Genomic DNA, 15,309 nt, shown 5'->3' on the forward strand with positions numbered 1-15,309 from the left:
GCGTTTAAAAAGCACCTATAGCATGTCAGTTCCCTGCACCGGAAAATGGTATAAGGAAAGCGGAAAGATAGCTCTGAACCTGTAGGGTTATCTAATGCCTCCTTTCCACTGAGCGGTATACGGTGCAGTTCAGATCGGTACACAATCTTTGCTGTTTCCATTGTCAAAAGTTGTAAATGGTACCCTAATTCTTAACCGTACCGTACCACTTTTTTGGTACCCTTTCGTTGGGGTACCAAGCACATTATTACCGTACCAACAGGGTGGAGCAATACTGTTGAGCTTAGGTACTGTTGGCGGTGGAAACACAAGCCTGATCAAGGTGTACCATACCGAACCGTACTGAACTGTACCACTCAGTGGAAACGAGGCATTACTGGTATTGTTAACTTTACCTCTTGACCTCCAGAAGTTTTACCCCCCTTTATGACCAGGCCATTTTTTCGCAATGCGGCACTGTGTTACTTTAACTGACAATTGCGCGGTCGTGTGGCACTGTACCCAAATAAAAATCATGTCCTCTTTCCCCCACAAATAGAGTTTTTTTTTTAGTGGTATTTGATCACCGCTGCATTTTTTTTTCTATTTTTTGAACTAGAAACAAAAAACGACCAACAATTTCGAAAAAACATAACGATATTTTTTACTTTCTGCTATAAAACACATCCGATAAAAAAAATGGAAAAAAATCAAATTTCTTCATCAATTTAGGCCAATATGTATTCTGCTACATATTTTTGGTAAAAAAAAAAAAAATCCTAATTAGCGTATATTGATTGGTTTGCACAAAAGTTATAGCGTCTACAAACGATGGGATGTTTTTATTTATTTATTTTTACAACTAATGGCGGCGATCAGCGACTTATAGCGGGACTGTGATATTGCGGCAGACAAATCAGACACCTGACACTTTTTTGGGGACAAGTGACATTATTACAGTGATCAGTGCTAAAAATACACACTGTCACTGTACTAATGACACTGGTTGGGGGAGGGTTAACATCAGGGGTGATCAAAGGGTTATATGTGTGCCTAGTTAATGTTTCAGGGTAGTGGGGGGGTGCTTTTACTAGTGGAAGGCATGGATCCATGTTTCTGCTTTATAGGAACACAGGATCCATGTCTTCAGTACTTACAGAATGACGGCCTGCCTTGTTTACATAGCCAGACTGGCATTTTTCAGTGTAACAAACGATCAGCGGGTGCCAGAGGACATCATGTCCGTGGGACCCGTTGTTTAGCTCCCGCTGTGTAAAATCACATTACGAGCGAGCCACCAGTGGCGTGCACTTACGCCCAAAACCCAGCAGTGCAGAATCACGTATAAATACGTGATTCTGCACAGTACAGTCAGGCAAGTTTTTACAGTTCCTGGGAAGGTGGTTTCTGCACCCCAGAAGATCTCTACAGTTTCCTTGGCTTGTAGTATAATGTAACAAGAAATTAAATTGAAGAGCCACACCACTGCTAAGAGGTCAAGATGCAACTTTATGCAATTGAAAGTCGGGGCTACAGTCCAAAAAAGTATCCAGCGCATTTCAATGGTCCAACCGTCGTCTTCATCAGGGTTTGACTGATAGCAATGTAAACAAACCAGAAGTGCCTTTTGGCTGCCAAACAAGCTGCTGATAAGGCCTGTACTTGCAATTCACACCGGAAAAAATTCAATTGTAGGTCCAGTTTATGTCTGGTTTGTTCACATTGTTGCAGATGAAGCATTGAAAAATGGCCTGGAAATACACAGGCTTCTACCCAAGTGGTAAAGTGGTATTAAACCCCAAACCAAAAAGTTTATATATGGCAGCTTACCAATGCTTAAATGTGGTGGCTGCATACGTTTTCTTTTTTTTAGGCTTTCTTCTTTTATTTCACGTTTTACTTTTATTTTTTCAGCCAGTAACACACTTTCTGCATTAGGATGCCTATACTCTGGGTGAAGGAGCAATAGAGACACATTTAGGCAGCAGCGTTTCCAGTCTGGAGGGAGGGTAGTGTTAAACTGGCTATACATGGATTGAAATTTAACTGATTCAGCAGGGACCAGATTCATTTCAATCCATGTATAGCAACTGTAGTTGAACAGAAGTCAATCTACTAATTGACTTCTGTTTATCCATCCTTTCAGCATTTTTTATTCGATCAGCGCCAAAGGCAATAAGCCGCAGCACCGATCTGTGTATTCTGACAGCAGAAGAGTCAACCCACTGTCAGAATACAAAGATACCGTGGGGAGAAAAAACAGACTCATGTATTGCTACCCTAAAACATACTAGCAGATTTAAATTAATAAACAGTTACAGCAACAGTTTTTCCTTTGGGATAAAGGTTTAACATAAAAAAAAGCTGACCATTGTAAGCAGCCCTGCCAGTGGTAAATGATTTGTCTTCACCCTCTGACATCTGCAGGACAGCTTGTTCTGTTGAAAAACAGCAGACTTACTAGCTAGATATTCAGGTGAAAAAAAAAACGAAAAAAAAGAAAAAAAGAAAACGAATGCAGCCACCCCCATCAAAGAATTGGTAAGCTCAAGTATAGTAAATGTTTGCTTTTGGGTTCAATACCTCTTTAAATGAGGCCTGCGTGCTGAAATTACAGCCAGCTTGCATTGACGGGCACAAACAGAAAACACATTTACACAGGGACAGCAGAATTCATCTACAGTAACATAAGGATAGGAGCAACTGCGGTCTAAACTCCATCAAGACATAAAACACACACAAACTAATTAGAAGATGTTTTCACTGGCGTTTGGCGGCAGACCAGGGGAACGCTACGCTCGCATGCCTCTGTAGTCTGTCAATTCACAGAAGAATGTCATCAATGCACCATGTATAAAGACAAAGGCACTGTGATTTTATATGCTGCAGCAGAGTAGTACTTAACCACATTATTACACTAAACTGCTAGCAGGGTTTGAACCACTAGTCCTCTTGTAAAAGTCCAGTCTAGTTTTAGTACTCTTTAAATGGGCTTTTAATTTTACTAAATACACTATATTGTCAAAATTATTGGGACACCTGCCTTTACATGTACATGAACTTTAATGGCACCCCAGTCTTAGTTTGTAGGGTTCAATATTGTGTTGGCCCACCCTTTGCAGCTATAACAGCTTCAAATCTTCTGGGAAAGCTGTCCACAAAATTTAGGAATAGGTCTATGGGAATGTTTGACCATTCTTCCAGAAGGTCAGGTACTGAGGTGGACGAGAAGGCCTGGTTCGCAGTCTCCGCTTTAACTGATCCCAAAGATGTTCTATCGGGTTGAGGTCAAGACTGTGCAGGCCAGTCAAGTTACTCCACTCCAAACTCGCTCATCCATGTCTTTATGGACCTTGCTTTTTGCACTGGTCCAAATCATTTGGTGGAGGGGGGATTATAATGTGGGGTTGTTTTTCAGGGGTTGGGCTTTAGCTCCATAGTTCAAGTGAAGGGAACTCTTAAGGCATCAACATACCAAGACATTTTTTGCCAATTTGATGCTCCCAACTTTGTGGGAACAGTTTGGGGATGGTCCATTCCTGTTTCAACATGACTTTAATGGGTGGGCCAACTCAATATTGAACCCCATGGACTAAGACTGGGATGCCATTAAAGTTCATGTGAGTGTAGAGGTAGGCATCCCAATACTTTTGACAATATAGTGCAGGGGTATTGAATTACAATTCACAGAGGTCCGAATATTATGTCCGTACCATTGCCCATTTTTACGTGCGCTAAACGGCATGTTGCTGCAGCACCATGCGGCTTTGTGCGGCGCAATTTTTTAAAAGAAAGTAAAGGACTTTTTGTGTTTCTTGCAGGTAGTGCAGCCCATGACGGGTACACCTAATGCACATACACAGATCTTAACCCATTCTTACATCAATGTCCTCGGTTCCCACTGCACATCACAGTCCCCTCCCCCTTCACATCCAGATCCCCTCTTGATGAGTGTCGTCCGCTCCCCCTTTACATCATTCCCCTCCACCCCTTTCACAGTAGTGTTCTCACACTTCCTTGACATCAACCCCCATTCACAGTAATGTCCTCTGCCCCTATTTACACCGTTGCCCACATTTCAGTCCTCAGCTCCCCCCACATTTCAGTCCTCAGCTCCCCCCACAGTCCAGTCCTCAGCTCCCCCCACAGTCCAGTCCTCGGTCCCCCCACATTCCAGTCCTCAGCTCCCCCCACAGTCCAGTCCTCGGTCCCCCCACATTCCAGTCCTCGGTCCCCCAGATTACAATCCTCAGCTCCCCCACTTTGATGTCCTCAACCGCATCACTGCAATCCTCGACAACCCCCTCCCCCCACATTCAGTCCTTAGCCCTGTTTAACTTCATCTCCCTCACTGTCCTACCTTACACAGACAGATCGGAAAAAGACATGCTGCGCTGTCTGAATGGAGGCGGGAATTGCAAGATAGTGATTGGCCGCTAGGACTGCCCTTCATCCTAGCAGCCAATCACCTGCTTCCTAACCTCGAGCAGCTCTGCCGTCCATCCAGAAATGTCCCACCTCCTGCTGCTGGCTCTCTCAGGATTACAGAGCGATGACAGGGGGAAGAAAGGCTCCTAAATGCCAGGACTGCAGCGGTCTGAATGGGAGAGTGACGTGGTCAGCATTTGGCCCGCGGTCCGCCATTTATGATGCCTGATATAGTGTATGTGAGCCATTTGTCTGAATTTCTGTACACCAATTGTGTACAGAGTGCCTCCAAGATGCCACATAGAATAGAATTTTGCAGAAAATAACAGCGCTACAGTTTGAAAAGAAAGGTAATTTTTAATTATATTAAACTACAATATGGCTTGTGTCGCAACTGTATATACTATATATTTTTTTTTTCCCATGAAAGTGGAGTTACCCTACAAACTATTCTTCTAGAAACGGGTCCTTACCAGGTTATGGAGCTGTATGAAGTTTTTAATGGCCAACTGTCTAAAAGGCTGATGTCACCACACTTGTGCTCCATTGAGATCTACAAATCCCAATGTCACGGTGGAAAATGAGATTTATAGTTTCTTCATTCACAGACTTCTACTCTGCCAGCACAGCTGCACCAAACCAAAAAATACACAAGCCGCATCAGGGAGAAACATCTCCCCCCCCCACTCCCCAGATGCAGTAAGTGGGATACTGGTTTGAAGGTGTGTGTGGGGAATGGAGGAGGGCTGTGTACTGTGACCATATTTCAGGTTATACCCTAAATATTGATGTAACATGAAATATGGTTGAAAATTGACTTTTTTATTTTTGTACACTGTAGTATTATATAATAATTTGTCATACCATACTTCTTTTTCTGTACACAGCAGCGGCAGACTGGAGAAATGTGTCTGTAAACCAAGGTCTAGGGATCACTATAGTTGTTTACAACCAACCAGCCTATACATGGATCAAAATTAGGCTGCTCCTTGCTGAACGGGTTGAATTTCAATCCACGTATGGTCAGCTTTAGTATAAACCTGCAGCTAACAGAGCTGTCTTAAAACTAGTAGCGCATACAGGTGTGCATCCCTAGTTCACAGCTGCGACATTAATTAATATTCCCACAGCAGAAGGAACGTTAATCTACAGATTACTGTCATCTATTGGCTAATTGGAAAATAAGAACAGTGTGTCACGGTTCAAGGACGCGCTGAATGACTCCATATAATTTGTTTTGTGTGGAGGATTAAAATGTATCTAAAGCCAAACTTTTCTTTTTACATTTTGGATAAAGTGAGGTTTTATTGCTGTGTCCCTGCTGGAGAGAATCACCCAGTTGGTCCTAGTGAGTGGTGGCCACTGTATCTGGTACGTAAATGATGGGAGAAGAGAGGCGAAAAGGAATCCCCAATGCCGCACAGGCCACCCCCACCCCCCCCCCCCCCGACATGTTTCGCTCCCCCCTCCCCCCCAAGCCTAATCATGGGGAGCGTGAATTATGGGAAATGCTAAATTTATGAGGAACACAGGAACAGGAGGGGGAACTCTTCGAACTCTTGTTCTGGTGTCAACGGTCTAAGAGGGTAATTTCCCATCACTGTGGAAAGGTCTCCTCTTAAGCTTGCCATATACTGATCTTTTTTTTTTTTCAGCCAGTGGGCTTCCTGTGTTATCTGGAGTCTAATCAGCCCTTACATTTCTTATCATAGACCCTTCAAGCTGGTCATAGACAGTTACTAACAGATTCCTTCATCCACACAAACAAGGTGTATGGAGGAATATCCCCTACTCGTGCATCTGCTAGAACACACTGATCAGTGGCTTATGCGCTGATCAAGAAAAGTTTTCTAGCGTGTCCTTTTGACAGAAGTTGATTAAACGATTTGCTTCTGGTACACTGGTTGGAATTGGATTAGTCCCTGCTGAACTAGCCACATTTTGATCAGTGTATAGCCAGATTTACTTTCTGCTATTTCTCTGTAACAGGGAGGGAAGGGAATTTGCCCCAATGGGAAAGAAGCAAATAAAAAAGACATTTTACCCATTTCCTACTCTAAAAAAACAAAAAAACACTAAAAACCATTGGCTTTACATTTACATTAGAGCAGCCTTTCTCAACCTTTTTAAAATGGAGGAACCCTTGAGATACCTGCCTCAAAGAACCCTGCAATAATTACTATAACTACAGCTCACAGTAGTGTAGTGTAAAGGTCAGTGGGAGGAATGCTTGTAATATTCATGACCATTGGGAATATTCTCCCACTTGCAGAAACTATAGTTAAAACTATAATTTGGGTCAGTGGTTACTCATTTGAAAGGCAGAAGTTGCTCATTTCTCAAGGAACCCCTAGCAACCTCTGGAGGAAATCTAGGGTTCCACTGAACCCTGGTTGAGAAAGGCTGCCTTTGAGTGAAAACCTAGCCAAAAACTTTTTTTGGGGAAATGCCCAACTCCCCAACCCATCACCCATGCTGGACAGTTTTGTCTGTGTATAAATGTGCAGGCCTTAATCAAGACAAAAAATTAACTACATCAAGTTGTCAGTTCACAATATTCTTCCACTTAGTGGTCCTTTCATATACGACTCTTCAGGCATGCATGGCTAGTAGCAGAAACCTGACAGAACTGGAGAACAAGGCTCAATAAAATGTTATTTTCCATCAGTTTCAGAATCAACATGATTTGCATCATCTTCACGGTTTATGATCAGTCCCTGAATTGTGAAATCTGGGCTATCAGTCACGTTCCGCTAAGAAAACTAATTTTATAAAAACAGATTAATTTGCTGGAGGAGCACAGGTTGAATTTGTGTCTCGGAGGCACTCTTTCTGCACTCGTAGAGAAAGGCGGCATGTAAAATAATCAAACTGAGCACATTGTGCATGCTCTGCTATTGAAGTGGACATCATGGAGTGCAATTAGTCATTTTTAATTCTCTATTAGTTCTTTAAATGTATCACTTCAGTGCCATCTAAATGGAGAGGAAAATATTAAAAGGCACGGAAGCAACACAAAATTCACAAAGCTGTTTAATTATATTCAACTAAATTTATGTATTAAACTATCTGACTTGACAGGCAGTAACTTAATATTGCTAAGAAGTAAAAATCCTTTTGTCTACTATAATTCTTCTTCTGTCTGATGGTTTCCCCCCTTTGCAGTAATATGGAGAGATCCTCAGCTGTCATACACCCTAGAAATATGTAGCAGGATCAGTCCCACTTCCCCTATAGGGAGCCATTGTATTTTAAATAATATCAATGGGAATTCTGCAGGTAAAATTTGGAATGATGGATTGGGTGCGATGGTTTTTAAATTTAGTACAGTGGTCCTTCAAAAAATAGACCATAACTGAATAATTGAAGTTCGCTATCTTACAGAGAACATCTAGAAATGTTAACTGTGCCACAACAGTATCCTGAAAATCACATTTTTATCTTGAATTACTCCTGCAAATTATCACATACATTTCCTGTGCCTAGGCCCCGATGTCCTGAGCCTCATAGCTGTATATTCATCAAGTAAAATCATCTAGGTCACCAATGCCTAGGACTGCTAGACTATATATATATATATATATATATATATATATATATATATATATATATTTTAGGGATCGACCGATTATCGGCAAGGCCGATATATCAAGGGCTGATATGCACTTTTCCCGATATATCGGAATCGGCCCCGGAAGTTTTTGCCGACATTTTTGTGACAGCATTCTGCCTTCCTAGGCCGTCTCCCTCGCCTTGGACAGCCTCGTCTGGAGTCGGGACTAGTTTTGCAGGAGTGTATCACAGCCATACACCCACAGCAGCCCGGTGCCAGCCAGCCACCCACATCCACAGGTCCTGTACCAGCCAGCCACCTACAGGCACTGTACCAGCGAGCCAGCCACCCACCCACAGGCCCTGTAGCAGCCAGCCACCCACATCCCCTGTGCCAGCCAGCCACCCACCACAGGGTGCCAGCCAGAAAGCCACCCACAGGCCCTGTACGAGCCAGCCACAGGCACTGTATGAGCCAGCCGCCCACAGGCCCTGTACAAGCCAGCCACAGCCCCTGTGCCAGTCAGCCACTCACCATAGGGTGCCAGACAGCCAGCCATCCACCACCACAGGGTGCCAGACAGCCAGCCAGCCACCACAGGGTGCCATGCCAGCCAGCCAGCCACCCACCACAGGGTGCCAGCCAGCCACCCTCCACAGGGTGCCAGCCAGCCACCCACCACAGGGTGCCAGACAGCAAGCCACCAAAGGGTGCCAGACAGTCAAACCACAGCCTGCCAGACCCACCACAGGGTGCTAGTAAGCCAGCCACCCACCACAGGGTGCCTGCCAGCCAGTCAGCCACCCACCCACCACAGGGTTCCAGACAGCCAGCTATCAACCACAGGGTGCCAGACAGGAAGCCACCCACCACAGGGTGCCAGCCAGCCACCCACCACAGGCTGCCAGCCAGCCACCCACCCACCACAGGGTGCCAGCCAGCCCGCCAGCCACCCCCCACAGGGTGCCAGAGAGCCAGCCACCCACCACAGTCTGCCAGAGAGCCAGCCAGCCACCCACCACAGGGTGCCAGACAGCCAGCCACCCACCCACCACAGGGTGCCAGCAAGCCAGCCATTAAGCATTAAACAAAAATTAACATTTTCGGTACCCGATTTGTGTCAAAAATTGTCTTTTTTTCCCAAAACTTTAAATGTACAAAATATCGGCCGATACCGATATGTGATGGCCAAAGTATCGGTAATATCGGTATCAGCAACGAAAAACTGATATCGGTCGATCCCTAATATATATATATATATATATATATATATATATATATATATATAGTTTGATGTCACTGTTGTGCTTCTCACTGCTTTACTTGCTGGAGAGGAAGCTGTACTTGATGACCTGCCGTGCAAGGATCTCCCTGCTTCAACTTCGTTCATTCTGTGGATTCTTTATCCACCTTTCTCGTGCTGCTCCTTACTCTACTCTTCATCAGATCACCAGGCATCAGAGGGGCATGTGGAAGTTGAACCCTGCTCTTCTACCAACAGAAGACACAGAGACACCAAACAGACCAAAAAATGATAAATCAGTATTGGGAAAAAGATCAGCTGTAGGGACCCAAAAGGCAATACCGATGACTAATTACTGGCATTTGGCTTGCCTTTTTTGGGTACAGTCTCCATAGTTCAGGTCCGCTTAAACTGATTCCCTCCCCTCCCCCTCAAAGTCTCATACTCACCTATCCTTACTCCTGACAGATCTTTACCATGTAAACCACGGAGAGCCATACAGCAGCAGCTGAAAGGTTTCTTGGCCAGAAAGCTATTTCTTCTGCGTATGCATGAAAAAATTCCATTTATTATGAAAATGCCATCTATTATGCATCCTGAAGGTGGGAGGCCTTTCCATAGGAATACATGAAGACTTTTTTTCCACGCAAGAACAAAAACTGCAGTTTGCAAGGAGCCACACTGTGCAAGTTCAGCAGTAGCAAGGTGAAGATGAGGACAAGTTAAAATAAAAAATGTATCTGTGTGATAGTAAGCTACTCTGACACGTATAGACCCCCCTTTATTGCCCTAAATTGCAACAAATGCACAAAACTGGGGGCATCCCTTATATGACCGTTTACAGCCACCCTTTACTTCTGATCTGCAACTACCACCATTATTAGGCTCTGATTCGATGAGCCTCCACACTCTTAAACAGCAGAGAAATCTAGAATGATTACCTGTACACTGTGCTTGTGTAAATATTACTCATGGTGCTCAACAGAACAAAACAATTCCTATGCCATATATTGCTGTAGTTGATTAGGAAATTCTTGGCAGATAATATATACTGTAGACTATTTGGATTTAACAGCATTTTTTTTTTTTTAAAAAGATCTGATTTATTATATTCTTTACCTGTAGGTGGCACTTAAGGACACACTTGGATCCCTACATAAAATGCTATACAGAGAGCATAAAAATAACCTGGCATGCGTTTTAACGCTTTCTTACTCTGTGCAAAAAAATAATTTTCAAAAACTGGCTACATGTGCACATTTTAGATATTTTTTAGATATGTGTGTGAATGCAACGAATATTCTTATAATTGTGTACAAATGTTTTACAAAAAAACTCACTTCTATGTATAGTTGGTAAATATATTTGTACAGGGGGCAGCCAAACGGACTCATTATATAGGCAGGTTCTGTTCCTGGCTTTTTTAGTGATGTACAGTAATAGCGTGAGTTGCACGTAAGGCCTAATGTTGCTGAAAATAGACACTATCTAAAGTCAAATTAATTTATAATAATCACATTTCCTGATATATAATTGACCACTAGAGCGCTTAGAAAAGCAACAGTTGTATCCTCATCACACTAATTGAAATGCTGAATAAATGAAGTTTGGTATTAAAGCAGAGTTCCACCCAAAAGGGGAACTTCAGCTTATCTGTTTGCTCCCCTCCTCCGGTGCCACATTTGGCTTTCGGGGGGGAGGAGGTACCTGTTTTTGACAGGTACCCATCCCTACTTCCAGTGGACATGAACGCGGCGAAGTACGTCACAAGTCCCGCCCCTCCTCCTTCCTCCCCAACACCGCACCAATTAGAATGCGCAACGCAGTTTGCGCATGCGCAATAGGGAATCGGCTGTGAAGCCACAAGGAGGCAGCACCTGACAGCCGGTGAAAACAGCAGCTGGGGTGCCGACATTGCGGGTATTCCAGGACAGGTAAGTGTTAGAATATCAAAAGTCAGCAGCTACAGTATGTGTAGCTGCTGACTTTTAATTTTTTTCTGGGGGGCAGAACTCCACTTTAAAAACAAAATGGTCGCCTTACAGAATAACTGTAGTTTAAAGTTGGAAAAAAAACCTTCAATCCTTTACAGCAAAGAAAGGCTGCCATCATAGCATTGGTTTGATCTGCAGTTGTTATGGTATTTCACATGATCAGTTATGACACCAGCCATTTGGTGGTTTGACAGTTTGGTTGAAAGATGATATAAGAAGACTAGTAACTGTAACCATTACCATTCAAGGCAAGCCTTCTGTTCTTTTGGGAAACAGGATTTAGTTCCACTTTAAAGTCATTTCACAATACCAGATCTTACCAGCAGGTGGCGCCAATGTGTTTGTTTGGATAAACCCTTGGTCAAGCAGGAGGACCCCATCACATGAAAGATGACCAGGCAGGCTGATTATTTCCAGTTTTCCTGGAAATTCTTTTTATATACTATTGTTGTAAATGTTCTGTGGTCACGTCTGCACCAACTGGGCAGCAGTCAAGTTAATTACAATTTCATAAATCCACAAAACGTTATTACATATATATTTGATACACAGATGAAACTGACAAACTTACAACTGCAAAATTTAGATGCATGGTCACATGATGCTTTTTTTGACCATTTGAAATCAGCATCTCCATAAAAGCTGCAAATTAAATAACTAAGAAGACTACGATTTCAATTCATTTATAGTTAAACTCTAGGGTAAAAAAATGGGTTAACTGCTCATTTTTCTAAGGGGATGAAACTTGCCTTATTGTACTTGTCTTCTTTCTCAATTCTGCAGATTTTCTGCTTTTCAAACCTTTGATCCCCAGATGCCTCTTCCCTTTACTGCCTGACTGGTTGCAGCTCTGTGAAGTCATTCAGTACAATAGCAGTAAATGCATTCCTGCAGTCCTGCATTGTATGGATGAACGCTGGGGACCCATCTAAAACCCAACATATATCCGACAGTGGCACTGGCTGCATAAGGTAAGTGTATAACCTTAGTCATTATTCCTTAAGTCAGTGGTCTCCAAACTGCAGCCCTTTACTTGCCTTTATCTGGCCCTTGGGACACCAGTTCTCCCACACGAGGCACTATTCCTCTCACTGACAACAATGATGAGGAACTATTCCTCCACTGACACCAATGATGAGGCTCTATTCCTCCACTGATATCAAAGATGGGACATTATTCTTCTCACTGACACCATAGTTGGGGCATTATTCTATAATTCTTTATTCCATTTTCTACTCCCACAGGCCACAGTTCAGCCCCCTAAGGTCTAAAGGGCAGTGAACTGGCCCTTTGTTTTGAAGGTTTGGAGGCCCCTCCCCTAAGTAAAAGGGGCATTGAACTCTTGCAGTGGGGGGGAGAGAAAACATTTTTTTCCCCCCTGGAGTTCAGCTTAAATAAATAATAAAGGACCAACACGTACAAATTTTCTTTAAAAAGTTTCTGCACCTTTTTTTTAACTCTATTGAATATAATAAAGTGCAGAAACTTTTTGAAGACCCCTCATATATACTGTACTGTATACTGAGAGCAGGGATTTAGACCTCATTCACACGGGCGTACTTAAAGCGGAGTTCCAGTTTAAGGACTCCTGACCTCCTCACATGCCACATTTGCCATGTCATTTTTTTGGGGGAGGAGCAGGTACCTAGTTTTGATAGGTAACCACTCCCACTTCCACTTGGGCCTTTTTGTAGGTGCTGACTTTTAAATAACACAGAAACAGCTTGAGCTCCACTTTAGCTTACACCCATGCAAGGGCTATGTTGGCTTGCACAGGATGCACAAGTGTTCTGTGCATCCATGGGCAGGCAGGCCTATTCATGTCAACTGGGCCACAGCGGCTGCATGGACACAGCTGCTGCTCTCAATTTGACACCCGCGTGGGTGCGAGTTTCAGATTTCACACTGTCTGTTTCAGGGGACACGCACCGCATCCACATGGATGTCAAATTGAGAGCAGTGGCTGTGTCAGTGCAGCTGCCATGTCGCAAATGATGTGAATGGGGCTGCCTCCACACAGATGCATGGAACACCTGTGCATCTCCTGGGGGCACATATAGCCCCTGCACAGGTGTACACGTAAGCACACCTGTGTGAACGAGGCCTAAAGGAAAACTCCAGCAAATGCTTGTTTTCTGTTTTTTTGATGGAGTGAGGAAAGATTAAAACCTCTGTTAGGTTTTTATTGCGGCCTCTGTCCCCATTGGAAAGATGCATTCCTAGTTCCCTTCCTGAGACACAATAAGAAGTGATAGGAAATGTCTGATTAAGTGGAACCAAAAGGAATTTGTAAGACCGCAGGTGTTCTATCATAGAGGAGATGTACTACGTCTCTTCTGCAATAAAACATTCTTACTTGCCTGTTCCAAAGTTTCCTTAGAATGTACGCACATGCACCTCAGTGTACATGCTCTGCACACCTTGGTCCCAGGATGAGTGAACTCCCATGTACACGAGTTACATCATCATGGCCAAGCCAATCAAGAGGTGAAAGATCCTGAAACCGAAAGAAGCCCGAGAGAAGATGTCGGCACCAGTGAGGGAGCTCATGGACATCACGTAGCTGGAGTGGTGGTCAGTATAGTTCTGCTTCAAAACTGAACTCTGAATGCAACAAACTTTCACTAAATGGATTTCTCAATAGCTACAAAGGATATACAGCAGGCATGTCCAACCTGCGGCCCGGGGGCCGCATGCAGCCCAGAACTGCAGGCAATGCGGCCCACTGCCCCCTGACAATTTTTTTTGTTGCTGGGGAAGAAGGAAGTCTGGTCGGGGGCACGGCCACAGCGGCTTCCAACTAACAGTAGGCAGAGGCTGCCTCGGAGGGGAGGGGATAGGGGGGAGGCGAGCATGTGCAGTGTTTCTGACTTTTACCACCATTACCACTTCGAATCATTGCAGTGGTCATGGTGGTTAGAGTGTTCCTTTATTATCTCCTTTATATCCTTTATATTAAGTAGACCTCTGTATACTCATTTAATTTCATTTGATCATCCTCTAGTTGTTTTAAATTAGTGCGGGGCGCGGGAAGGACGCGGCGGCATTTTATTACTTATATACCTTAACTATAGTATATATTTTATATGTGGCCCGAGAAAATTTCTCTACACTCAATGTGGCCCAGAGAAGCCAAAAGGTTGGACACCCATGATATACAGCATAATCACTTTGTGTATACCAAATGCCTTTGTACACCCAGATAATATAAAAAAAGGTGGTGACATCATCGCTATACTGTACATAGCCTGTGCAAGAAGCAGAGCTATGGGAGGGATCCAGGAGGCCCCACCCACTACAGTCTGCCCACAGAAAACTACAGGAGGGGCAGAGACAAGACCACAAGGAGAGAGAGCAGCAGTGACCAGTCTTTACCACAGAAGGCTCCTGCACAGAGGCAAAGTCTCACACTGGAATACTGCACGGATTTGGAAGAAATTCACAAAGTTCACAAAGATTCAAGAAGAATACACATGACTCATGTATTGAGACAATATTTGCTTACCCTGGAGTTCAGCCTTAAGAGATAAAATATTTCAAATTTGGGCAGCTGTTTCCTGACCTGGTTTCCCTATTGGAAGGTTTCCCCCCAGCTCCTGTTCTGCTGAGTAGAATCCCCCCATTGGCAACGGGATTTGCCGCCGTCAGAATAAACGAATCAGCTGATTGGCTGCAGCCACTGATCGACAAAAGTTTTTCAACTTGTTTAGTCCAAACATCGACTTCTGTTGCACAGGGACAGCCACACACTGATTGAAATTCATCTGGTCCCTGCTGAACCGGCCAGATTTCAATCCATCTATAAACACCTTGAGAGTGAATCTCTCAAAATGGGGGCTTAGACATCAATAAAAATCTGGTGGTTTTTTTTACTCTTTCATGCTCTACTGAAAAGTAAAAAACATTCTGTCTGGACAAGTTTTGGTAGAAATCAATGGCATGAGAAATAGAGTAACATTTACCTAGTTCACTGTCCAGTTCCTCGGTGTGGACCCCTTCTTCTCCAAGGAAGAGCAGCAAATGAGACAGAAAGATTAAAACAAAATAAATTCAGACACCAACACCAAGCTGGAAAATCCCTTCAGAAAATATATAAGTAATGAAATAAGCAG

General features: G+C 43.7%; 1 protein-coding gene across 8 annotated transcripts in view; it reads right to left on the reverse strand.

The window, feature by feature from the left end:
- The window catches only part of MAGI1 (membrane associated guanylate kinase, WW and PDZ domain containing 1), a gene marked incomplete at its 5' end in the record, with an annotated part of 797,934 nt that overhangs the window by 144,699 nt on the left and 637,926 nt on the right, over positions 1-15,309 (reverse strand). For 6 of the 8 annotated variants that reach the window (XM_082266000.1, XM_082266001.1, XM_082265999.1 and 3 more), the window contains one exon: positions 15,160-15,198. The exons of 1 other annotated variant lie outside the window; for it this stretch is intronic. In XM_082266000.1, the coding sequence (XP_082122126.1) occupies positions 15,160-15,198 (39 nt within the window). The remainder of the gene's footprint in view (positions 1-15,159; positions 15,199-15,309) is intronic. One more of the 8 variants, XM_082265998.1, reaches the window with a different exon arrangement.

Source organism: Pelophylax lessonae (assembly GCF_965119305.1).
Source record: "Pelophylax lessonae genome assembly, chromosome: 8".
Lineage (NCBI taxonomy): Eukaryota > Metazoa > Chordata > Amphibia > Anura > Ranidae > Pelophylax > Pelophylax lessonae.